The sequence below is a fragment of the Euprymna scolopes genome, chromosome 39 (genome assembly GCF_053919585.1).
Source record: "Euprymna scolopes isolate OS-2025 chromosome 39, ASM5391958v1, whole genome shotgun sequence".
NCBI lineage: Eukaryota > Metazoa > Mollusca > Cephalopoda > Sepiida > Sepiolidae > Euprymna > Euprymna scolopes.
The window spans coordinates 24,208,684-24,234,085 of NC_136520.1; the positions used below are offsets into that span (position 1 = coordinate 24,208,684).

At 39.5% G+C, this 25,402-nt stretch overlaps 1 protein-coding gene across 1 annotated transcript in view; it reads left to right on the forward strand.

The window, feature by feature from the left end:
• LOC145263940 (uncharacterized) overlaps window positions 1–25,402 on the forward strand; it is a 756,801-nt gene that overhangs the window by 212,423 nt on the left and 518,976 nt on the right. Inside the window, exon 3 of the mRNA XM_080121014.1 lies at window positions 21,750–21,897. Coding sequence (XP_079977140.1) covers window positions 21,750–21,897 — 148 coding nt within the window. The remainder of the gene's footprint in view (window positions 1–21,749; window positions 21,898–25,402) is intronic.

Consider the following 25,402-nt stretch of genomic DNA (forward strand, 5'->3'; position numbering starts at 1 on the left):
TCCCCCATGCTTGCCTCTCTTACATTCCAATGGAATCCCCCTTGCTTGTCACTCTTACATCCGGATGGAATCCCCCTTGCTTGTCACTCTTACATTCCGATGGAATCCCCCTTGCTTATCACTCTTACATCCCAATGGAATCTGCCTTGCTTGTCTCTCTTAAATCTCAATGGATGGTTGGTTGGTTGTTTTTGTTTTACGGCATATCAACCCTTTTCGGGTTATATAATGCCAAATCCAAAGATTATGAAGAAAATTTTTTAATAGAATATATTTGTTGTTTTCAAGTCGGTTTCTATTTAACCCATAGTTGGAATCCTAACAGGTACTACCACTCCGGGCCAGAGTGGACCTGGGAGCAATGGTAATTCAAGGGTGACTCCACACTCCCCAAAGCCCACAAGCTGGGGCCTCACCACTGGATATAGCTTAAGGTCATATCCAGGACCCCCATTGAGGAACTTTTACCCTCTGCAGGGGGGCAGTCAGTGTATTGTAATGCCCCCCTGACAGGGCCGTAAATCCCAATGGAATCCCCCTTGCTTGTCATTCTTACATCCCAATGGAATCCCCCTTGCTTGTCATTCTTACATCCCAATGGAATCCCCCTTGCTTATCTCTCTTACATCTCAATGGAATCCCCCTTGCTTGTCACTCTTACATCCCAATGGAATCTCCCTTGCTTGTCACTCTTACATCCCAATGGAATCCCCCTTGCTTGTTACTCTTAGATCCCAATGGAATCCCCCTTGCTTGTCACTCTTACATCCCAATGGAATCCCCCTTGCTTGTTTCTCTTAAATCCCAATTGAATCCCCCTAGCTTGTCACTCTTACAACCCGATGGAATCACCCTTGCTTGTCACTCTTACATCCCGATGGAATCCCCCTTGCTTGTCATTCTTACATCCCAATGGAATCCCCCTTGCTTGTCACTCTTAGATCGCAATGGAATCCCCCTTGCTTGTTTCTCTTAAATCCCAATTGAATCCCCCTTATTTGTCACTCTTACATCCCAATGGAATCCCTCTTGCTTGTCACGCATACATCCCAAGTGAATCCTCCTAGTTTGTCACTTTTACATCTAAATGGAATCCCCCTTGCTTGTCTCTCTCACATCCCAATGGAATCCCCCTTGCTTATCTCTCTCACATCCCAATGGAATCCCCCTTCCTTGTCACTCTTACATCCCAATGTAATCCCACTTGCTGTTCATTCTTACATCCCAATGGAATCTCCCTTGCTTGCCACTCTTACATGCCAATGGAATCCCCCTTGCTTTTCATTCTTACATCCCAATGGAATCCCCCTTGCTTGCCACTCTTACATCCCAATGGAATCCCCCTTCCTTGCCACTCTTACATCCCAATGGAATCCACCTTGCTTGTCACTCTTACATCCCAATGGAATCCCCCTTCCTTGCCACTCTTACATCCCAATGGAATCCCACTTGCTTGTAACCCTTACATCTCAATGGAATCTCCCTTGCTTGTCACTCTTACATCCCAATGGAATCCCCATTGCTTGTCACTCTTAGATCCCAATGGAATCCCCCTCGCTTGTTTCTCTAAAATCCCAATTGAATCCTCCTTGTTTGTCACTCTTTAATCCCAATGAAATCCTGCTTGCTTGTCATGCTTACATCCCAAGTGAATCCTCCTTGTTTGTCACTTTTACATCTAAATGGAATCCCCCTTGCTTGTCTCTCTCACATCCCAATGGAATCCCCCTTCCTTGTCACTCTTACATCCCAATGGAATCCCACTTGCTTGTCACTCTTAAATCTCAATGAAATCCCCCTTGCTTGTCATTCTTACATTCTAATGGAATTCCCCTTGCTTGCCACTCTTACATCCCAATGGAATCCCCCTTGCTTGCCACTCTTACATCCCAATGGAATCCCCCTTGCTTGCCACTCTTACATCCCAATGGAATTCCCCTCGCTGGCCACTCTTACATCCCAATAGAATTCCCCTTACTTGCCACTCTTACATCCCAATGGAATCCCACTTGCTTGCCACTCTTACATCCCAAAGGAATCCCACTTGCTTGTCACCCTTACATCTCAATGGAATCCCCCTTGCTTGTCACTCTTACATCCAAATGGAATCCCCTTTGCTTGTCACTCTTACAGCCCAAGTTAATCCCCCTTGCTTGTAACTCTTACATCCCAATGGAATCACCCTTGCTTGTCTTTCCCACATCCCAATGGAACCCCCCTTCCTTGTCACTCTTACATCCCAATGGAATTCCCCTTCCTTGTCACTCTTACATCTCAATTAAATCCCCCTTGCTTGTCACTCTTACATCCTAATGGAATCCCCTTTGCTTGCCACTCTTACAACCCAATGTAATCCCCCTTGCTTGTCACTCTTACATCCCAATCGAATCCCCCTTGCTTACCGCTCTTACATCCTAATAAAATCCCCCTTGTTTTTCCCTCTTACATCCCAAGTGAATCCCCCTTGCTTGTCACCCTTACATCTCAATGGAATCCTTCTTGCTTGTCACTCTTACATCCAAATGGAATCCCCTTTGCTTGTCACTCTTACAGCCCAAGTGAATCCCCCTTGCTTGTCACTCTTACAGCCCAAGTGAATCCCCCTTGCTTGTCACTCTTACATCCCGATGGAATCACCCTTGCTTGTCTCTCCCACATCCCAATGGAATCCCCCTTCCTTGTCACTCTTACATCCCAATGGAATTCCCCTTCCTTGTCACTCTTACATCTTAATGAAATACCCCTTGCTGGTCACTCTTACATCCTAACGGAATTCCCTTTGCTTGCCACTCTTACAACCCAATGGAATCCCCCTTGCTTGTCACTCTTACATCCCAATGGAATTCCCCTTGCTTGTCACTGTTACATCCCAATCGAATCCCCCTTGCTTATCGCTCTTACATCCTAATAAAATCCCACTTGTTTTTCCCTCTTACATCCCAAGTGAATCCCCCTTGCTTTTCATTCTTACATCCCAAGTGAATAACCCTAGCTTGTCACTCTTACATCCACATGGAATCCTCCTTGCTTGTCACCCTTACATCCCAATGGAATCCCCCTTGCTTGTCACTCTTACATCCGGTTGGAATCCCCCTTGCTTGTCACTCTTACATCCGGTTGGAATCCCCCTTTCTTGTCACTCTTACATCCTAATTGAATTCCCCTTGCTTGTCACTCTTACATCCCAATAGAATCCCACCTGATTGTCTCTCTTAAATCCCAGTTGAATCCCCCTTGCTTGTCATGCTTACATCCCAAGTGAATCCCCCTTGTTTGTCACTCTTACATGTCATTGGAATCCCCCGCGCTTATTACTCTTACATCTTAATGGAATCTCCCTTGCTTGTAACTCTTAAATCTCAATGGAATCCCCCTTGCTTGTAACTCTTAATTCCAATGGAATCCCCCTTGCTTGTCACTCTTAAATCCCAATGGAATCACCCTTGCTTGTCATTCTTACATCCTAATGAAATCTCGCTTGCTTTTCCCTCTTACATCCCAAGTGAATCCCCCTTGCCTGTCACTCTTACATCCAAATGGAATCCCCCTTGCTTGTCACTCTTATATCTCAATGGAATCCCACTTGCTTTTCACTCTTAAATCCCAATGGAATCTCACTTCTTGTCACTCTTATATCTCAATGGAATCCCCCTTTGCTTTTCACTCTTAAATCCCAATGGAATCCCACTTGCTTGTCACTCTTACATCTCAATGGAATCCCACTTGCTTTTCACTCTTACATTTCAATGGAATCCCCCTTGCTTTTCACTCTTACATCCCAATGGAATCTCACTTGCTTTTCTCTCTTACATCCCAATGGAATCCCACTTGCTTGTCTCTCTTAAATCCCAATGGAATCCCCCTTGCTTGTCACTCTTACATCCCAATGTAATCTCCCTTGCCTGTCAATCTTACATCCCAATGGAATCCCCCTGGCTTGTCACTCTTAAATCCCAATGGAATCCCCCTTGCTTGTCACTCTTACATTTCAATGGAATCCCACGTGCTTTTCACTCTTACATCCCAATGGAATCCCCCTTGCTTGTCACTCTTACATCCCAATGGAATCCCCCTTGCTTGTCACTCTTACATCTCAATGGAATACCACTTGCTTGTCATGCTTACATCCCAATGGATTCCCACTTGCTTTTCTCTCTTACATCCCAATGGAATCCCCCTTGCTTGTCACTCTTACATCCCAATGGAATCCCCCTTGCTTGTCACTCTTACATCTCAATGGAATCCCACTTGCTTGTCACTCTTACATCCCAATGCAATCTCCCTTGCCTTTCAATCTTACATCCCAATGGAATCCCCCTTGCTTGTCACTCTTACATCCCAAGTGAATCACCCTTGCTTGTCACTCTTACATCCCAAGTTAATCACCCTTGCTTGTCACTCTTACATCCCAAGTTAATCCCCCTTGCTTGTCACTCTTAAATCCCAATGGAATCCCCCTTGCTTGTCACTCTTACATCTCAATGGAATCTCCCTTGCCTGTCAGTATTAAATCCCAATGGAATCCCCATTGCTTGTCACTCTAACATCTCAATGGAATCCCCCTTGCTTTTCACTCTTACGTCCGGGGGGAATCCCCCTTGCTTGTCACTGTTACATCTAAATTGAATCCCCCTTGCTTTTCATTCTTACATCCCAATGGAATCCCCCTTGCTTGTCACTCTTACATCTCAATGGAATCCCCCTGGCTTTTCACTCTTAAATCCCAATGGAATTCCCCTGGCTTTTCACTCTTACATCTTAATGGAATCCCCCTTGCTTGTCACTCTTACATCCCAATGGAATCCCCCTTGCTTTTCACTCTTACATCCCAATGTAATCCCCTTGCTTTTCACTCTTAGATCCCAATGGAATCCCCCTTGCTTGTTTCTCTTAAATCCCAATTGAATCCCCCTTGTTTGTCACTCTTACATCCCAATGGAATCCCGCTTGCTTGTCATGCTTACATCCCAAGTGAATCCTCTCTGTTTGTCACGTTTACATCTAAATGGAATCCCCCTTGCTTGTCTCTCTCACATCCCAATGGAATCCCCCTTGCTTGTCTCTCACACATCCCAATGGAATCCCCCTTCCTTGTCACTCTTACATCCCCATGGAATTCGCCTTGCTTGTCACTCTTACATCTCAATGAAATCCTCCTTGCTTGTCACTCTTACATCCCAATGGAATCCCCCTTCCTTGCCACTCTTACATCCCAATGGAATCCCACTTGCTTGTCACTCTTACATCTCAATGGAATCCCCCTTGCTTGTAACTCTTAATTCCAATGGAATCCCCCTTGCTTGTCACTCTTAAATCCCAATGGAATCACCCTTGCTTGTCATTCTTACATCCTAATGAAATCTCGCTTGCTTTTCCCTCTTACATCCCAAGTGAATCCCCCTTGCCTGTCACTCTTACATCCAAATGGAATCCCCCTTGCTTGTCACTCTTATATCTCAATGGAATCCCACTTGCTTTTCACTCTTAAATCCCAATGGAATCCCACTTGCTTGTCACTCTTACATCTCAATGGAATCCCACTTGCTTTTCACTCTTACATTTCAATGGAATCCCCCTTGCTTTTCACTCTTACATCCCAATGGAATCTCACTTGCTTTTCTCTCTTACATCCCAATGGAATCCCACTTGCTTGTCTCTCTTAAATCCCAATGGAATCCCCCTTGCTTGTCACTCTTACATCCCAATGTAATCTCCCTTGCCTGTCAATCTTACATCCCAATGGAATCCCCCTGGCTTGTCACTCTTAAATCCCAATGGAATCCCCCTTGCTTGTCACTCTTACATTTCAATGGAATCCCACGTGCTTTTCACTCTTACATCCCAATGGAATCCCCCTTGCTTGTCACTCTTACATCCCAATGGAATCCCCCTTGCTTGTCACTCTTACATCTCAATGGAATACCACTTGCTTGTCATGCTTACATCCCAATGGATTCCCACTTGCTTTTCTCTCTTACATCCCAATGGAATCCCCCTTGCTTGTCACTCTTACATCCCAATGGAATCCCCCTTGCTTGTCACTCTTACATCTCAATGGAATCCCACTTGCTTGTCACTCTTACATCCCAATGCAATCTCCCTTGCCTTTCAATCTTACATCCCAATGGAATCCCCCTTGCTTGTCACTCTTACATCCCAAGTGAATCACCCTTGCTTGTCACTCTTACATCCCAAGTTAATCACCCTTGCTTGTCACTCTTACATCCCAAGTTAATCCCCCTTGCTTGTCACTCTTAAATCCCAATGGAATCCCCCTTGCTTGTCACTCTTACATCTCAATGGAATCTCCCTTGCCTGTCAGTATTAAATCCCAATGGAATCCCCATTGCTTGTCACTCTAACATCTCAATGGAATCCCCCTTGCTTTTCACTCTTACGTCCGGGGGGAATCCCCCTTGCTTGTCACTGTTACATCTAAATTGAATCCCCCTTGCTTTTCATTCTTACATCCCAATGGAATCCCCCTTGCTTGTCACTCTTACATCTCAATGGAATCCCCCTGGCTTTTCACTCTTAAATCCCAATGGAATTCCCCTGGCTTTTCACTCTTACATCTTAATGGAATCCCCCTTGCTTGTCACTCTTACATCCCAATGGAATCCCCCTTGCTTTTCACTCTTACATCCCAATGTAATCCCCTTGCTTTTCACTCTTAGATCCCAATGGAATCCCCCTTGCTTGTTTCTCTTAAATCCCAATTGAATCCCCCTTGTTTGTCACTCTTACATCCCAATGGAATCCCGCTTGCTTGTCATGCTTACATCCCAAGTGAATCCTCTCTGTTTGTCACGTTTACATCTAAATGGAATCCCCCTTGCTTGTCTCTCTCACATCCAATGGAATCCCCCTTGCTTGTCTCTCACACATCCCAATGGAATCCCCCTTCCTTGTCACTCTTACATCCCCATGGAATTCGCCTTGCTTGTCACTCTTACATCTCAATGAAATCCTCCTTGCTTGTCACTCTTACATCCCAATGGAATCCCCCTTCCTTGCCACTCTTACATCCCAATGGAATCCCACTTGCTTGTCACTCTTACATCTCAATTGAATCCCCCTTGCTTTTCATTCTTAAATCCCAATGGAATCCCCCTTGCTTGTCACTCTTATATCTCAATGGAATCCCACGTTCTTTTCACTCTTACATCCCGATGGAATCCCCCTTGCGTGTAACTCTCACATCCCAATGGAATACCACTGGCTTGTCACTCTTACATCTCAATGGAATCCTTCTTGCTTGTCACTTAAATCCCAATGGAATCACCCTTGCTTGTCACTCTTAAATGCCAATGGAATCACCCTTGCTTGTCACTCTTAAATCCCAATGAAATCCCCCTTGCTTGTCACTCTTACATCCCAATGCAATCTCCCTTGCCTGTCAATCTTACATCCCAATAGAATCCCCCTTGTATGTCACTCTTACATCCCGATGGAATCACCCTTTCTTGTCACTCTTACATCCCAAGTGAATCCCCCTTGCTTGTCACTCTTAAATCCCAATGGAAACCCCCTTGCTTGTCACTCTTACATCTCAATGGAATCTCCCTTGGCTGTCAATCTTAAATCCCAATGGAATCCCTCTTGCTTGTCACTCTTACATCTCAATGGAATCCCCCTTGCTTTTCACTCTTACATCCGGATGGAGTCCCCCTTGCTTGTCACTCTTACATCTCAATGGAACCCCCCCTGTCTTATTACTCTTACATCCGAATGGAATCTCCTTTGCTTATTAATCTTACATCCCAATTGAATTTCCCTCGCTTATCACTCTTACATCCCAATGGAACCCCCCTTGCTTGTCTCTCTTTCATCCCAATGGAATCCCCCTTGCTTATCACTCTTACATCCCAATGGAATCCCCCTTGCTTATCACTCTTACATCCCAATGAAATCCCGCTTGCTTGTCATGCTTACATCCCAAGTGAATCCTCCTTGTTTGTCACTTTTACATCTAAATGGAATCCCCCTTGCTTGTCTCTCTCAAATCCCAATGGAGTCCCCCTTGCTTGTCTCTCTCACATCCCAAGTGGAACCCCCTTGCCTGTCACTCTTACATCCCAATGGAATTCGCCTTGCTTGTCACTCTTACATCTCAATGAAATCCTCCTTGCTTGTCACTCTTACATCCTAATGGAATTCCCCTTGCTTGCCACTCTTACATCCCAATGGAATCCCCCTTGCTTGCCACTCTTACATCCCAATGGAATCCCACTTGCTTGTCACTCTTACATCTCAATTGAATCCCCCTTGCTTTTCATTCTTAAATCCCAATGGAATCCCCCTTGCTTGTCACTCTTATATCTAAATGGAATCCCACGTTCTTTTCACTCTTACATCCCAATGGAATCCCCCTTGCGTGTAACTCTCACATCCCAATGGAATACCACTGGCTTGTCACTCTTACATCCCAATGGAATCTCCCTTGCTTGTCACTCTCAGATCCCAATGGAATCCCCTTTGCTTGTCACTCTTACATCTCAATGGAATCCTTCTTGCTTGTCACTCTTAAATCCCAATGTAATCCCCCTTGCTTGTCACTCTTAAATCCCAATGGAATCCCCCTTGCTTGCCACTCTTACATCCCCATGGAATCCCCCTTGCTTGTCCCTCTTTCATCCCAATGGAATCCCCCTTGCTTATCACTCTTACATCCTAATGTAATCACCTTTGCTTATTACTCTTACATCTGAATGGAATCTCCTTTGCTTATTACTCTTACATCCCAATTGAATTTCCCTTGCTTATCACTCTTACATCCCAATGGAATCCCCCTTGCTTGTCTCTCTTTCATCCCAATGGAATCCCCCTTTCTTATCACTGTTACATCCCAATGGAATCTGCCTTGCTTGTCACTCTTACATCCCAATGTAATCCCCCTTGCTTGTCACTTAGATCCATAAGGTTTTCTGGGAAAACAGTCAAGATGGCTTTGGAGATATTGCATCCTTATGTTAATATTAGCTACAAATTTTTCTGAAATCAATGATCATCATATCCACTTATTCTTCATAGTTGTCAACTTTGTAGTTTTAATGTAGATTTTAAACAACATTCATATATGATTTCCTGACAGATTTGTTATCAATCATTGAACACAAATGTTGGATCTTTGCTCAATGTCCTTATCTGAATTCAATCAAATATTCAAACTTTAAACTTAGCACTACTTAAGTCTGAAAACATTTTGCAGATATTACGAGAATAATTTTTGTCTTTATTGAGTACTTTCATATGAAAAGCTGGAATAAGATTTTATATCTTTTTACAAGATATTCGGTAATCACTAATCTTCAAAGTTTCTCTCACAGGCAAATCTTTACTGGCTAAATATTATCTCGGCTATCCTAGAGATACAAAAAGCAAGGTACATTGTATAACCCAATTGTTGACTCAATAGAAAGATCACCATTTTTTTAATCTACTTTGAGTTACACAATTTATCCCAAACTTATTTCACATTTTTGATTGTGAACTCAAGTGTATGCAAAGCATCACTCTGTGATATGGGAATACAATATTGACTTTGAATTTTTTCAGTTTATATCTCTCAAATTGACACAACAAAAATAACAAGTATTTTAATGGTTTTTCTGTTTCTCCCGAAGCATTGGCACCTTTCCATAACCTCCACTGTTTCTGTCACTCTTTGCAAGTTTTGGATACTAAGTCAGATGCTCATGATTTTTCTTCATCTCTACGCATCACTTCAAAATATGCAAAATAAAATGGTTTTACTACATCATCAATTTGCATCTTCTTTTCCACCAAAGTCAATTCATTTCCGGTTTTATTTTTCCATATTCATTGGGATAAGAAGTGTTATATTCACTTGCAAATAAAGAATTTAAGAGTTAAAGAAATTTATAGAAAAAATAACTTTACCAATGGAGATCTCAAAGGAAATATACATCAAACTAAAAAAGCTATATTAACTAGATATATTTCCTTACATAACAGCTGGAAAACCTTACAATCTCGTAATAAAAATACTTACAGAAATTATGTAAATTATATAATTTAACTTGATATGATTCATATAAAAGCTATCAATTTTATCAGAAACAGTGAAAATTTGCTTAAAAAGACATTATTACAGTCATAGTAAATGTAGCAATTATCATACAATAATCCAAAATATGAAAACGTATGACATTTCTAAATTTTTGAGATAAGGATTGGTTATTCATATCATTTAGATTCATTGGACTACTGTTCTCATCTTGAGTGTTTTTCACAACGTTTCGGTCAATGTAATCTCTGACCTTTTTTTTTCAGGTGTATCTTGTCAAGCTCGGGAATGTTTCTGTCAAACTTAATAATTTGATTACTTGTAAGGACCCGTGGCACAGTGGTTAGAGTACTTGAAAAAATCAATTGTAAAAAGTGATATTCTCCTCAAGGTTGAAGGTTCAATCCTCAGTATGGGTGGCCAAAAAATACAATTGTGAATTACTTAAGTCATGGCTGATGGAACAAGAGCATGCTACCCCCGTGAAGTAGATAAAGGGTTCGATTCAAAATTCTGTCCAATCAAGATGAGAACAATAGTCCGATGAATTCCAAATAATATGAAAGTCTCAATTTCAAAAGCAAGAAGCTTTGCCCCAACTTTATATTTGAATTCAGCAGTTTGAAATTACCCAAAATCACCTACTATTTTCCAGACAACAGAGCCCCCAAAATTTGTTGTTGATTAATGTTGAATCAAGTTGCTATAGAATTATAACTAGTTGGTTAAGATAATATTGTTTTAATCTCTATAAAATTATTGAATGTTCTGTTTTTTGTTTTTTTTAATTTAGTTTGCCTTAAACAAGGAATATTGCCACTGAAGTATAACAAGCTACTGTGGCCAGATATAGAGAGAAAGGGGACCTGAGTTGTAAGTTAGGCAACAAAATTTGTTCACATTACATTTAAATTCGCATTTGCATGTTGATATGCTCAGAAAAACAGGGAGTTTACAAAGAATTCCAAAGGTAAATGGTCCAACAAAAGAAGCTAGTAGAGTAAAAAACATCTTCCATTTAGGGACCTCTACAGTGAAGGGGTGAAATTTTACTACTAGTCAATTGTGTCAGGAGTATTTACATTTAGGATGTAGTAATTTTATCAAAACACATTGCTGTGGAAATACTTGAAAAAACCCCACAGATATGCAACACTACGGTGATGTGACAAAGGTTGGTGCATAGTAGACAGTATACAACAAACAGTTTCCTTTTTAAAACCTAATGTACTTTTCAGTATTTCTTTACTACACTCTTACAAATTGCTAGAGGTAATCCGTGCGAAAATGGTATCATGGTCACAGAACTGATACTACAATATTACCCTTCCTTCCTCCCCTGAAAAGGAGAAGGTAATGCCTGGGAGGATGGTATCATGATCACAGAACAAATACTTTATTATCCCCTCTTCTATCAAAGAGGGTGAGGTAATGTCTGAGAGGATGCTCCCACGAAAACAAAACACTACCACCCCTAAAGTAAGAAGTAATGTCTGGAAGAATAGTCTCATCACAACAGAGCAGATACTACACTATCCGCCTCCTCTAATTGAGTATTGAAAGATAGTATAATCTGGAATAGTAAACTGAATTATGCATCAAAATATAGTTCAATAATAGAATTTAATAGAAGTAATAGTATAGCTTCGGCTTCAAACAGATAGACTTCAAATCTCCAGACAGAGATCAAAATCGATCCAAATGTTGAACCATTCTGAATAAATCAGTTCCTGTTAATCATGAAAAGAATGAATATTTTAACAAAATGTGCCTATGTTTTCAATTTCTTTTGAAGACCCTTTTAGCTTAATCTTTAAATTTTAGACGTTTATTTAATGGATAATAATCAAATTTGAAATAAGAATTGTAGACATGTTTCATATCATATCTTGAAATTTTATAAGAGAATATAAAAATGGTGCAAAACTATTCTGTGTAAGAAATGAATTTTAACTGCCCTGAGGTATTCCTTTTGTTCGTTATAACACATAGTTCAGTTCAAAATAAAAATAAATAGCTTATGGCCAAAATATACAAGATTTTTCTCCTAATTTAAGTTTCAAAACTAATTTGGAATTTTCTGTGAAAGGTGATAACTCAATATGCTTGGTAGGTAATCCATTGAAAGGTGTTCATTATAATCTTCTGTTTGACATCATAGTTTTTCTAGGTTTGATTTGGTGGCTGTTTTTGTCTACTATAGAAGTATTTTATCCAGAGATAGTTCCGTGGATACTGAGATATATGTCTGCAATCAGAAGGCTTCTGTCGCATTTGAGAGACTGGAGAAGACGGTATGGAATGATCGTGGACTCACCATTAACACCAAGGTAGATGTTTATATGGTGTGTGTTGTCACAGTACTCCTTTATGTCACAGAAACTTGGACAACCCATCAGAGACATAGCAGAGTTCTAGAACACTTCCATCTTAAGTGCTGGAGAAGAATTTTGAACATCAAATGGCAGATACACATACCAGACACAGAGGTGCTAGAAAAAGCACTGTGCCCAAGCTTGAATCCATGATTACCACTGCATAGTTGTGCTAGGTGGGTCACCTCATACATATGGATGATGGTTGCCTGCCAAAGTGACTATTTTATGGAGAACTTGCGAGTGGTAAACGTTTACATTATAAGCCCAGAAAGCACTACAAGAAGGGCCTCAAAAGCAATCTTAAAAATGCAGATATTGATGTCGATACCTAGGAAGCAACTGTGGTTGACCGTGGTGCTTGGTGGGAATTAGTAAAAACTGGCTCTCTTCATGTCAAGAGGATGGAGCATGCAAAACTGAAAAGAGAACTTGAGAAATGAAAACCTAGAAAATTTGCCAATTAATCATGCAAATAGGATCTGTAAAATGTGTGAACCATATGAAATCTCACATTTGTTGCAGAACATGAAACTTAAGACAGCAATTATTTGTAGAGATGCAGTAATTATCATATATATGTATGATGATGATGATATATATGTATATATATATATATGACGATTGTATATGTATTTATATATACTAACTTGGCTGGCTGGCTGGCATTGCCCGGGTGTTTAGAGGTGTGTGTTCAGCAAAAAAAAAAAAAAGTGACAGTAGGCAGATAGGTTTGAACCCGTACTGCGAAGGAGGAAAAGAACGTAAAAAAAAAGTGAAATCTTTGCTGTTGCGCCCATTGCCAAACTGAAAGTGGCGGAGGTTTAAATTAAGGCTAGTCAATCAAAAAGAGGGGATGACTTTCGAAAATATCGGCGAAAAAGCGACCCCCTCCTTGTAGAAAAGTGCCCAGTTGAGGGTGAAGGAATTAATGTTTAAACCAATTTTTCGATACTTGTTGTCCGAAAGGTCAAGTTTCAGAATGATACTGATCTCATGAAAATCCGTCGCCTGTGTCAAAAGTTTTAAGCAGACATACATACATATAAACAGGCAGGTGAGGTTTACATTATAGATGCATATAATCTTTAATAGAAGCTTTCAGCAGGAAGGGGGGATCAAAAAAGCCACAAATCATTTATAATTTAAAAAAAAATGAACGTGAGGGAGAAATGGATTCTAACATACAAGAACGTGTCAAGTATATTCAAACTTACATGATGTCATAAAAAGTTTTAGAAAATCTAGTGACTGCATAGTTTATAAACAAGAAATATAAACTTCGGCGCCGGACAACTTGAGATTCTGGAAAGGCATGTATAGTAAGGACTAATCCTAATATAAACAACTTGCACTGACGGGCAATATCTATATATCAATACTATTATACCTTCCTAGCAACTTAAAGAACAGTCCCTCAAGTGTTTAATTGTGCAGTTGTGAACTGTCCGATTTCATATGTTTATATGACCAAAGGTTTTCATTGGAGATTCAATGTAGTGAAGTAGAAGAAAAAAAAAGAAATTAAAAAAAATATATAAGACACAGCTGTTCCTTCCAAAAGGTTGAGCTCTTCAACGTCCAACAATAATTCCCCGTCACAAAAAGAATTCACCGTCACTTCTTCCAACCGTCGTTTCACACTCTGCGCTCTTCACCCCTGCTTAAAAAAAAGTACGGTTTATATGCTGCCCATTTCTCCACTTATGCAAATTGACTATCAACCAGAGCCATCTAGTTTTCCATTTCTCCAAACAGCCAATTTGCAAAGGGGGACAACTCAAACCACACAGAGCCATCTAGTTTTCCATTTTTCCAAACAGCCAATTTGCAAAGGGGGACAACTCAAACCACACAGAGCCATCTAGTTTTCCATTTCTCCAAACAGCCAATTTGCAAAGGGAGACAACTCAAACCACCCGCCCCCTTGATCTACACGATCATCATATATCAACCCATCACGTAGTCGCTCGACCAACATGGCAGCCGTCTCTCTTGCTGCGATCTCCGCGGAGCCTCTTCGTGAACGTCGCTACTTGGCTCAACGTCGCTGTCTTCCTCTGATGACACCACTACCGGCCACACATCAAGGATGTGTCGAGGGATGCCGTCGATAGATACATTGTTTGGGGACTGGACACTTGTCACAATGCCCCTCTCCCAGCGTGTGGTACAGCGAGCATCAGGCGGTTTGATCCACACTTCCTCTCCCATTTGCATAGTCGCTCGCTTCTCGCCTTCCTCCGCGGGTACTTGTGCTGTTCGGGGATGCCGCCACTCGTACTTGAAGACTGCCTTCTGCGGCACTGACTCCACTTTTTGCCCTGACTTTGGAGCCATATTATACCAGAAGACAGCTTCTGGCGGCAAAATCTAGCCCCTTTCAGCTATAGTCTTAATGGTCCTGTGATGCCGCTCCACAATTCCGTTTCCGCCTGGTCTATATGCAGCCCTGAAATAGCACCGCACTCCCCACTTATCTAACACATTCTTCATGGCAGCTGAGCGAAAGGCAGTTCCATTGTCCATTAGCACTTCCGTCACTGGACCCCTCTCCAAAAACACCTCTTCCAAGACCTTTGCAATTTCACCTGCATTTTCTGCCTTGATCTCCCTCCAAATGGCTACTCTTCTTGGTCCACAGTCGACCATTGACAGATACGGCCTCTGTCGATAGTGCATTACGTCTATCGCCAACCTGCTCCAGTTCTCTGCCATCTGAACCTCACCAGCTTCGTGTTTACTCAGCGCAGGGTCGATTAATTGACACCGGCTGCATCTCTCAACCACTGTCCTAACGGCCTCCTTTGTGATTCTGGGATCCACCTTCCTGGCCAAGAACAAGGTTCTATTCACTCCAAAATGATGCATGTCATGCAAATCCTTCAGAGTGTCTTCATTCACACAACATATTGCAACAGCCGCCTCATTCGGCGCCTTCAGCCAGGTCTTCCGCACCCTCGTCATCACATCTGCTCTGTTCTTCGCTGAAGGAACGATAGTGACCCTAAGTTGAAGATCAAATTCCCTAATCAGCTCCCTTAACATCATCAATCGAGGCTTTACTAGCATCTTGGCAGCGCCTTTCGTCTTCACCCTCCTTTCTCCTGTAACTTCGGACTGGATCCAAGAGAACGCAGTGGCTGAGTCGGTCCTCACCTCAACATTCTGTAGCCCCCATTTCAAGGCTAAGTTGATGCCCTTCATAACCGCATCCAGTTCTGCCACATTTATGTGAGCCACGTCGTCCTTCTTCCGCAACCAAGCAGCATCTTCTGCAGTAACACCACCTATCTCCAAGGTGACCCCCACTGCTATACAGCTTGCATCACACCACACAACACCTTCTGCACTGTTGGATACATACCAAACACCTCTCACTGGATCCTCCCTCTTCACCTCTTCAATAATCTCTCTCATAATGTCCACAGTCTCTTTATCAACTCCATCCTCCCACTTCGCTCCACTAGCTAGCCTTTTGATATAACTACATGCAGTCCGTAGCCATCCTGCAATAGGGTAATGGCCCACCAGTCTTCCGCATATTGAGAAGAGTTCTTGCCTGCTCAATTTTTCCGACACCTCCGGGATCTCATTTCCCCTCCGGAACACTAACCGTCCTTTCTGGTCCTTTCTTAGTTGGAGCCCTAACACAACGATTCCGGGCGTTTTGCAATTAGCCCAAAGCTGTTGAGGTGTTTTACTACGTCCTCCGCAGTTGTTACCGTCTCATCCACCAAAATATCATCAATGTAGGAACTGGTGGCTCTTCTGACTGCGTCCTCCTTGCTTAGCACCGTTTTGAGGATCGCTGCCATGATTTTTGGGTGCAGAATTCAGGCGAAAACCCAACCTAGTCAGGCAGTACGTTCGGCCCTTGTACCTGACCAGCTGGTATTTCCAGAATTCCTGTGAAATGTGGATCTGTAGGTATGCAGATTTTAAATCCACAATCGTCGCAGCCTTCTGAATCTGCCTCCACTTTCGCATGGTCTCTCCGCACAAGTCCATCACATCGCCTCCCATGTGACACGCAACGTGTACGTTCAGCTCCCTGAAGTCCAGTACTGGCCGAACTTTTTGTTTTGTGGTCTGAACAACCGCCATTAACGGCAGCACACCTTCCACCTTCTCCGTCCATGGTCTTAAAATCCCCTCTGAGATCCATCGGTCCACCTCCTTCTCAAATTCAACTCTTGTGCCTCCTCGCAACATATGCTCGTAGCATTCCACTCTGTTGTTCAGTATGGGAGGTTCTCCCTTCCATGCCCACTTGACTGTCCATTTCTCACCATCAAAGTGTGCAGAGAAATCTTGGTCCTCTATCGTGCAACTTTTGTCTGACCCGGCCGTTCCTGTGACACCTTTTTCGAATTGCACACCTGCAGCCCCTTGATGTCCTCAAATCTCACGGAGTTCCTATATACCGTAACACCCCTTAGTCGAGCAATTGCGTCCATCCCTAGCACCACATTGACACCCGTGACAATTTTGTTAATAACAATCGCCTGGATTGTTAGTGACATCCCATGTACCATCAGCCGAACGATACTTGTGCCATTGCACTTCACCTCTCTGCCGTCAACTGCCGTAATGCTGCTGGTTCCATTGCATGTGTCAACCATGTCTTTGGTGACAATTGTTGATGCACAGCCTGTGTCGACAAGGGCTTTTGCACTTCGTCCATTTAGGGTCACCTCTACTTGTGGTGACATACCCTGAAGTACCTTCATCGAATAAGTGGGGTAGCCACCGGCGCAGTGGCTTCCCCCTGTTCGTTTCTGGGGACAGAACTGCTGATGTGGCCGACTTCCCCACAGCGGTAACACGTGACTTCTGGCGTTGGCTCCCTGCACTCCCGCGCCATATGGGGGTCTTGGCATCGGTAGCATCTGCCTGAGAACCTGGGTCTCTGCCACAGTCCTCTCTGCTTTTCGTCCTTCACAATTTCCTGCTGCAGTTTGCTTCGTTGAGCGACAGCTGCGATTCCCTGCTCACTCTCTTTTTTCCTGGCCAGCACCCTAGCCTGTGTAATCAACTCCACCACCTCCATAGTATTTACACCGGGCAGTTGCTGCAAAGCTATAGAAATATGGTCCGGGAAGCCATTGATAAAGGCCATCTTAACCATCTGTCGACGGCCTCCTCCATTGAATCCTGCTAGTCCCGTCAACCTCCTGATATTGTTGGCGTAAACATCGACAGGCTCTCCAGTCCACACCATACGGCTTAGTTTGCCATATGCCACAAACGGTCCTTCGGTAAATGCTTCCCTCAACTTTTCCTCAATGGCGTCAACAGACAGTTGATCCTCCTCCTGCATCTCCAGATATAGGGCCAGAGCATCACCATCAAGATACAGCGGTATCAAGCTGGCTACATCCGCGATGTCCCGCAACTTAGCGACAAGTTTAATCTTGGTCAGCCAGGTTATAACATCTCCCTCTCCAGAGAACGTCTTAAGCATTTCACTGCTGATCCTCTTTGCTTCCATAGTTCCCGCCGAAATAGCTTGTAGTGAAGTAGAAGAAAAAAAAAGAAATTTAAAAAAAATATATAAGACACAGCTGTTCCTTCCAAAAGGTTGAGCTCTTCAACGTCCAATAATAATTCCCCATCATAAAAAGAATTCACCGGGAGACAACTCAAACCACATTCAAATAAACCAGTACAATAAAAAAAAACTTGACAAAAAGGACGTTTAGCTCCAGTACTTAGTCTTTCATTTTCTATTAAAGGATATTTTCCATTTCTTAAGAAATAGTTAAGAAATGAAAATCCACTAACGATTATGTTGAAGCCAAATTTGTTTTGGTTTTCAGCTTTTAGTCTGAACGAAACTGACTCTACAAGAATAACTGATTTAATAATAACTAAAATTTCTCTTTTTAAGTAATTAGATTTTATGGCATCTTTATCTTTTGAACATTCTTTTAAAAAGAAGTTCAGAAACATGTAAAATGAAAAAGAAAAAACTGACATCAATGTCTTAGATTAATCACATAACCGTGAAAAAGTTTTAAATCCAATTGATGCTCACAAAAACTAAGAAGGGTTAACTTGTGATATACTTAATGACCTAAATTGATCAACACCAGACAAAGCTTTTGTATATGTCTATGTTTTTATGTGTTTGTGTGTGTGAGATGTGATGCCAACAAAAACATTTCAGTTATTCAATCAAAAGCGTGACACACATGGGTAGGTAGTCCCTTTCTTTATGCAAACTTTGAGGATTTTATACATTGCACAGAAAATATTTTATACATAGCACAGAAAATAACTAACAAACATATCTTTTTAGACACCTTGTGGTCCTCTATTGTTCCATGCTAAAAGAGAAGTATCTATTGCAGCACTAATGTGCTAATAATAACTCGACACCATCTAGACAGTTGAACGAGTTACCATGACACTGTTCTAAAAATAACTTTCATCGTAAAATTCAAACTCATAGTAACATGTCAGAGTAAAAGAGGGGCTTGTCACACTATACTTCAAAAATATCATGCACCAAATCACTGATCTGATCCGACTAGTATGAATCACAACGTTCGACTGAATTAAATTAAAATATTCATGAACAAGAAAGCAAAAATAAGAAAACCACAAAATTTACAAAATGGACTATTAAAAAAATATTTTTTATTTTAAAAGGTCTCATCAAACAAAATTACTGTTATTTAATAATATTTGCAATTATTTAAATATTTATTGTTAAAATAATTATATTTCTATAGATATATATATAGATTAGAGATAAAGTTAACTTAAAAATAAATTTTTGCCCATACTTTTGTATAATGCTGATATTTTTCTCCTTTTCTGATGAGAAGCATTTAGCTTGGAAATTTCATGGCTTAAAGAGATTTACCCACTTCTCCCTTTCACTTATTGTGATCATCCTTAATCTTATTAACATGATAATGTAATAAAGTTCTATTGTAACTTTAATCTTTATCTTTTATATATATATATATATATATATATATATATATATATATATGCAATGTTGAGCCTGGTCAGTACTAAATGGGTGATCATTTGGGACTTCCAGGTGCTGTATGTGCTCTCCACTTATCTCGGCATTGAAGTCGTCCTGGTCTTCTCCTTACCACTGGACCCAAACAGTGTCAATTCAGGAGAGGTGTGGTTAGGGATTGCATGACCCTTGCCTCACAATTACATGCGAAACTGCCCTTACAGGGATATCCTTTGTCTTTCGAGACTGAACGGAGGCAGCGATATGTATCTATATATACAGTATTCTGATATCAGTTTTTGATTACTCTCTGACTTTTTACTGTTTATACACACTTATTTGCCATTTATGCTTAACTAGCGGTGGTATCTGGCATTGCCCGGGTGTTTGTAGGTGTGTGTGGTGTTGTGGTGTTAAATAAAAAAAGAACCGGGGGGGGGGGTAAAAGTTGGTAGGATCGAACCCGAAGTCCTGAGGCAAAGTTTGAAAATAAAATCGGCCAGCCGGAATGAGTTACTGAAAGATGTTTGAATTTATTTAAGTAAGAACCAGATTGACAGGTGCGCGCCCGGTTTGTTTGTTATAAGCGAAGTAAAAAAAGAAAACAACATCACACTTAAGCAGGGAAAAAAACACAAAAAAACTAATGTAAGGCAAACGAACGATGAAAACAGAAAAACAAACACGTGAAAAATGGCTTAAATAAGCCTGTTTCGATATTAAAATTTTAAAAATCGGTGGGTACCCGGGTGTTTTTGGGTGTGTGGTCAGGGATGGATAAGCGAAGTAAAAAAAAAAAAAACCCAGAAAAACGAACGTTACGTGAAAAATGGCTTAAATAACACTGGTTCAATATTTAAATTTAAAAAAATTGAAAAAAAAAAAAAAAAGACATCTCACAGCACAATTCGAACCCAAAATGTTTAGATAATGAACCAACGCGCTAATTAACTGAGCTAACGTGACGTACATGAAATTTGTTCAGTTTTTCAACTATTAAAAGTAAATCAGGTCATGACGTCATCTGGCGCATGCGTAGAACCGGTCGAGAGGGCCGTTTTTGTTGCCCCCCCCCCCCTGTCGAAAATTGTCAATTTTGGGGTGAAAAAATTAACGTTTTTAGCCAATTTTTCGATATTTTTTGAGCGAAGGATGGAGCTTCAATATGATATCGAGTTTGTGAATTTTTGTTATGTCTGTCGAAAGTTTTTAGCAGACACACAAACATGCACACATACATACATACATACATACATACATACATACATACATTTTCGCTTTTATATATATAGATTTTCTTTACTTGTCATGTTAATTTCATATAATTTGGAGGTTGGATTCCTGCCTACGAAATCAAGGGTAACTTTGTGTCTGGGTTTGAATTCCTCAACTGGTAATAATTATCATCTTTTACACTGAAGAGAACATAATGGCAAATAAAATGTTATTTTCATTCATCTTGAATATTGTACTTTATCCTCAGCATCAGTAGCTAGACATTTGAATTTCAATATAATATTAACATTAAAATATATACAAAGAAAAAAGTTTAACCTCATAAAAGAATTTCAATTGTAAATATGTGTTGGGATCCATAAGTTTAACTACTTTACTAAAAAGAAGAATATTACTTGATTGAGACCATCAAAGTAATTAATGGGACTTTTAAATACAGAACATTTTTTTAATGTTTTCCTTACAAGAAAAATTCCAAAAACTAAATCTTCAGCACAATTAAATCTTTTTCATCGAATTTGAATTTTAGCATCAAAATTTGATCATGACTGGTCTTTTTCGAATCTAAGGTCAAGGCTATATTTAAAGCAGGACTTCATTGGTTGCAATATTGGCCAAGTATTGGCAAGTTTGTATGATGAACTTAAACCTAGATATCCTCAAATTAAGTTAGGCTATGACTAAGTTTGGGAAGGATTAACCAAGCAATACATGTGCTAGACTCACTTTACACAAACAAACTCAACCCAAAACATAACCTCCTTGGTAGAATTTCATTTAAAAAGCCTGAAGATTAAAAAATCGATCTGGTCAAGACAAAACTGAAACAGGCAAGGAAGAATTCGTAAATGGATATGTGTTTTTTGTACAAGTAAAAAACTGAAGAATGAAGGTCAACTGAATGAATAAAAACAAAATAAGTAACAACAAAACAACTTTGTAATCTTTTTGTATTCTTTCATTACAACCATCAGGAAAAGGTCAAATACAAACATTCAAGATATTTTCATATCTAATAAAAATTTATAATGATTTTTTGTGTCAACCAATTGCTAATTGTTAATATATTTTTGTTGAACTGTTCCATAAATGCTAAAGTTCTTATATTATTCTTTCTATTTTATAGTGAAATTCCTGTCTTAAATAAGACCAATACTAGAGTGAATGATTCAGAAATGCCACAAAATCTCAAACTATATCCTTTGGACCGTGAGAAAGCCACAGAATCTGATTCTGTTCCATCTTCCGTGACCACTCATGAATTAACTGAAAAGGTAATTGACAATTTATATTCTTTTTCTTTTCATGATTTTTATGCTATGCTACTCTTTGCAATTGTTTTCAAAGTGTGTCCAGGTTAATGCTTTATATAAAAATTAAAGAAGCCAACATAATAATGGCACAATTGCAAAAATGTGACAAGAAAAAGACAAAAGTAAGTTTATGTAATACAACTAGGTATCATAAAACCAGTTTAGAATGTGATAAATACAGTATACTTAAGACAAATTTGATTATTTTTATATTGTTTTATTTCAGAACCATTTGAATTATTTAATAACAGCAAAGTGGATGGACTGTAAAGCATCAGAATATGGGAAGAGAATAACTTGCATAATTATGATTTCAAAAAACGTACTATTTGAATAGTTTGAATTCATGAAATGTGGCAATTATGAAGAAAGTGCCAAATAAGGGTCTTTGCTAATCCCAATGCAAGAGTCACAATGGCCAACAACAATTCAGCATTAAAGCTTCCTTGTCAACAAGATTAAACACACAGTTTAGTTGGAAATGCTTTGGTTCTTTTCAAACAAGAACTTATGCCAGGATCTGTTGCATAATGGACAAAGCTGGGTAGTCTACAATCTGCACAAAGTTCCACGCATTATGATGACTAAGTTCTATCAAACTCTGATTGTATTTCAGTGTGTTTCCAGGGAAGGTAACGTCATTCCACTCTACATTATTTAGTCTAGACGCAATTTAGATAGTATATTGTGTTGCTGTTCTCTGTTGTCAAGTGCTGCGTGGAGAACAGGAAGATCATACATGTGACACCATGATTCGGCTCTGTGTTACACCTCTGGGAATGTCCAAAAGTGCCTATCAAAGAATCTCCATAACATCACCAGTCACAGCCTCTATCCATTCCACCATGCTTGAATGCCACTCCATATTCTAGTATATGTTGGGCATTGCCTGCAACACAAAGATGAACTGATTGCCAGTATCAAACTAGCATATCTCGAAGTATACTATGAATACTGCATGCTATGCTCCAGATTCAGTCTGCTTAAAGGCCATATTGGTGTGACCTGTATTTGGTAAAAATTCTTCTGAGTGATGCTCTTTGAATTTTGAGAATATATCAATATTGGCCGAGATAAGACATTTTTTTCTTTTATTCCCAAAAAGTGTAAACTTTATCTCAAACACACTGTAGAATAAAATTCCATTGAATTTCAACTTTCAATATTTTGTTTATTGTTTGAGGTTATTTAAATAAAATTTGCATGTAAACAAAATTTAATCTTTTCTCTTCATAAATATACCATTCTTTTTTTTTTTTGTGACATTTATACCTTTTTATTTTTTTTTTGTGACATTTATACCTTTTTATTTTTTTTTTTGTGACATTTATACCTTTTTATTTTTTTTGTGACATTTATACCTTTTTTTTTGTGACATTTATACCTTTTTATTTTTTTTGTGACATTTATACCTTTTTTTTTGTGACATTTATACCTTTTTTTTTGTGACATTTATACCTTTTTATTTTTTTCAAGCTATTTCAAGTTCGATTACTATTTTCAGTGACAGGCGATTTATTTTTCATGTGAAAAAAATGTTAGTGTTTCTTCAATATTGTGTGTACCTAATTTTATAGAGTTAATCCTATCTTAAAAAAACAAAGAGACTCGTCAATATGGTGGCTTTATAATATAAGGTTTTAAGTTGTCTTTCACAAAAAATAACTAAGTTGAAAATGAAATAAAATGTAAACGCAGTAAATGAAATACTAAAGAAATCTTTGCCCTATTATTAAATTGTGTTTCTGCCTTGTTTTACATGATTCAGATCTGAATGTTTTTTATTGATTTAATAGAAGAAATATTTACTTTAGTCTCTAATGTGCTATGAATCATATAAGAAGTTTTAATACATTAACTGTTGAAATGGAATTTATTCAAACAGTTAAAGGTGCACTTCTATGTCATTTTTGTACATTTTTCAGTAAGGGGATGTGGGATTTTGCTTAATGTTTAAGCTAGTTTGATCCTATGATTATTGTTTCCATTATGATTAATTTTTATTTACCACAAGATGAGATTACAATATTTGTAAGGATTTTTCATTTGTTTCAAGTTTGCATTTTTAGTTATACAAGGTGCCTTCAATAAGTTTCCAGACTTTTTTGTACAGGCTTCTAAAATTGTCCTAGACTCTTGAAAATTCAGTATGTTATTGCTATACATCTTATGAGATGACTGACCAATTTTTATGATTGCGAGTTCAAATTAACAGTTACAGCAGGAATTGAAATACACCCTACTAAAGCCTGATTGTCACAGCTGGTGAAACGATATGCAATAAAATTCTATTTCAAATTTGAAAAAAATGCCACAGAAATGTATGGAATGCTTCAGACTGCTTTTGGACCATCTTGCATGAATCGAGCATCAATTTTTGAGTGGCATAAGAGATTCAGGGAAAGCAAGGATGTCTGAGGGATGATGAGAGGTGTGGGAGGATTAAGAAAGTTAGAACACCAGAGTTGATTGGCCAAATAAGGAATTTCACGGATAAGGACCGTCGTGTGTCTATAGAGACAATGAGTGCACAGTTTGATGTCAGTATGGAAACTGTACACACAATTATTCATGAGGAATTGAAGAGGCGGAAGATTTGTGAAAAGGGTGCTAAGGATGCTCAGAAGATTAGAAAGAAAGATGCTGTCATGAGCATCAAATTATGATCGATTGATTTATGTGGAAATCTAATACTTTTATATTTTAGTTCTTGTTTCATTGTCATGTTTTGTATATCCTTTATCCTTTGTAAACATTGCCTAGAGATGTTCTCATTTATCATCAGTTGGTCTTTGGCGGAGGTCTGTACTCTCTAAGTGTTCTTTTAGTTCTTCTTTCATTGTAATTTTTCATTGTAAATATTTTATTTATCCACTTTAAACTTTGCATTAAGATATTGCAACTTATTGGTTATCTTTAGTGAAAGTATGCTCTCTCTAAGGACTATTCTTTAGCTGTTTTTTTTTTTTTTGTTTTTTCATTTTAGTTTTTTATCGTAAATGTTTTACTTATTTTATTTTTATTTATATCTTGTAAATTTTCCTTGAATTTTACGAAAACTTAAACTGTATAATTGCAAGTTAACCTCTCTCTGTCTCCCTGCCTTCCGTCATCGCCTCCCCCCTTTTTATGTGTATGTCACCATAAACTAGGGTCCACACAAAATAAGTGAGGGTCAAAAGGATGGAAAGACTGAGGAGAGAAAATACTAACCAGACCTCCTCTGGATGAGAGGACTGAGAACTTGGGGAGGCTTATTGTCATCCAAATTCCAGTGAAAACCAATGGTCACTGCCAATGAGAAATCAGTGGTAAGTGGCTGTTGCAATAACACAAATTCATCTTCAAAGATTATCGAAAGAGGTGGAGTGTAGGAAATCTGGGGAGATTTGTTTCCACTCAGACTCCAGAGAACACAAGTTTCAAAGAGAAATCTTTGATGATGGCCTGTGTGACTACTCCTAGT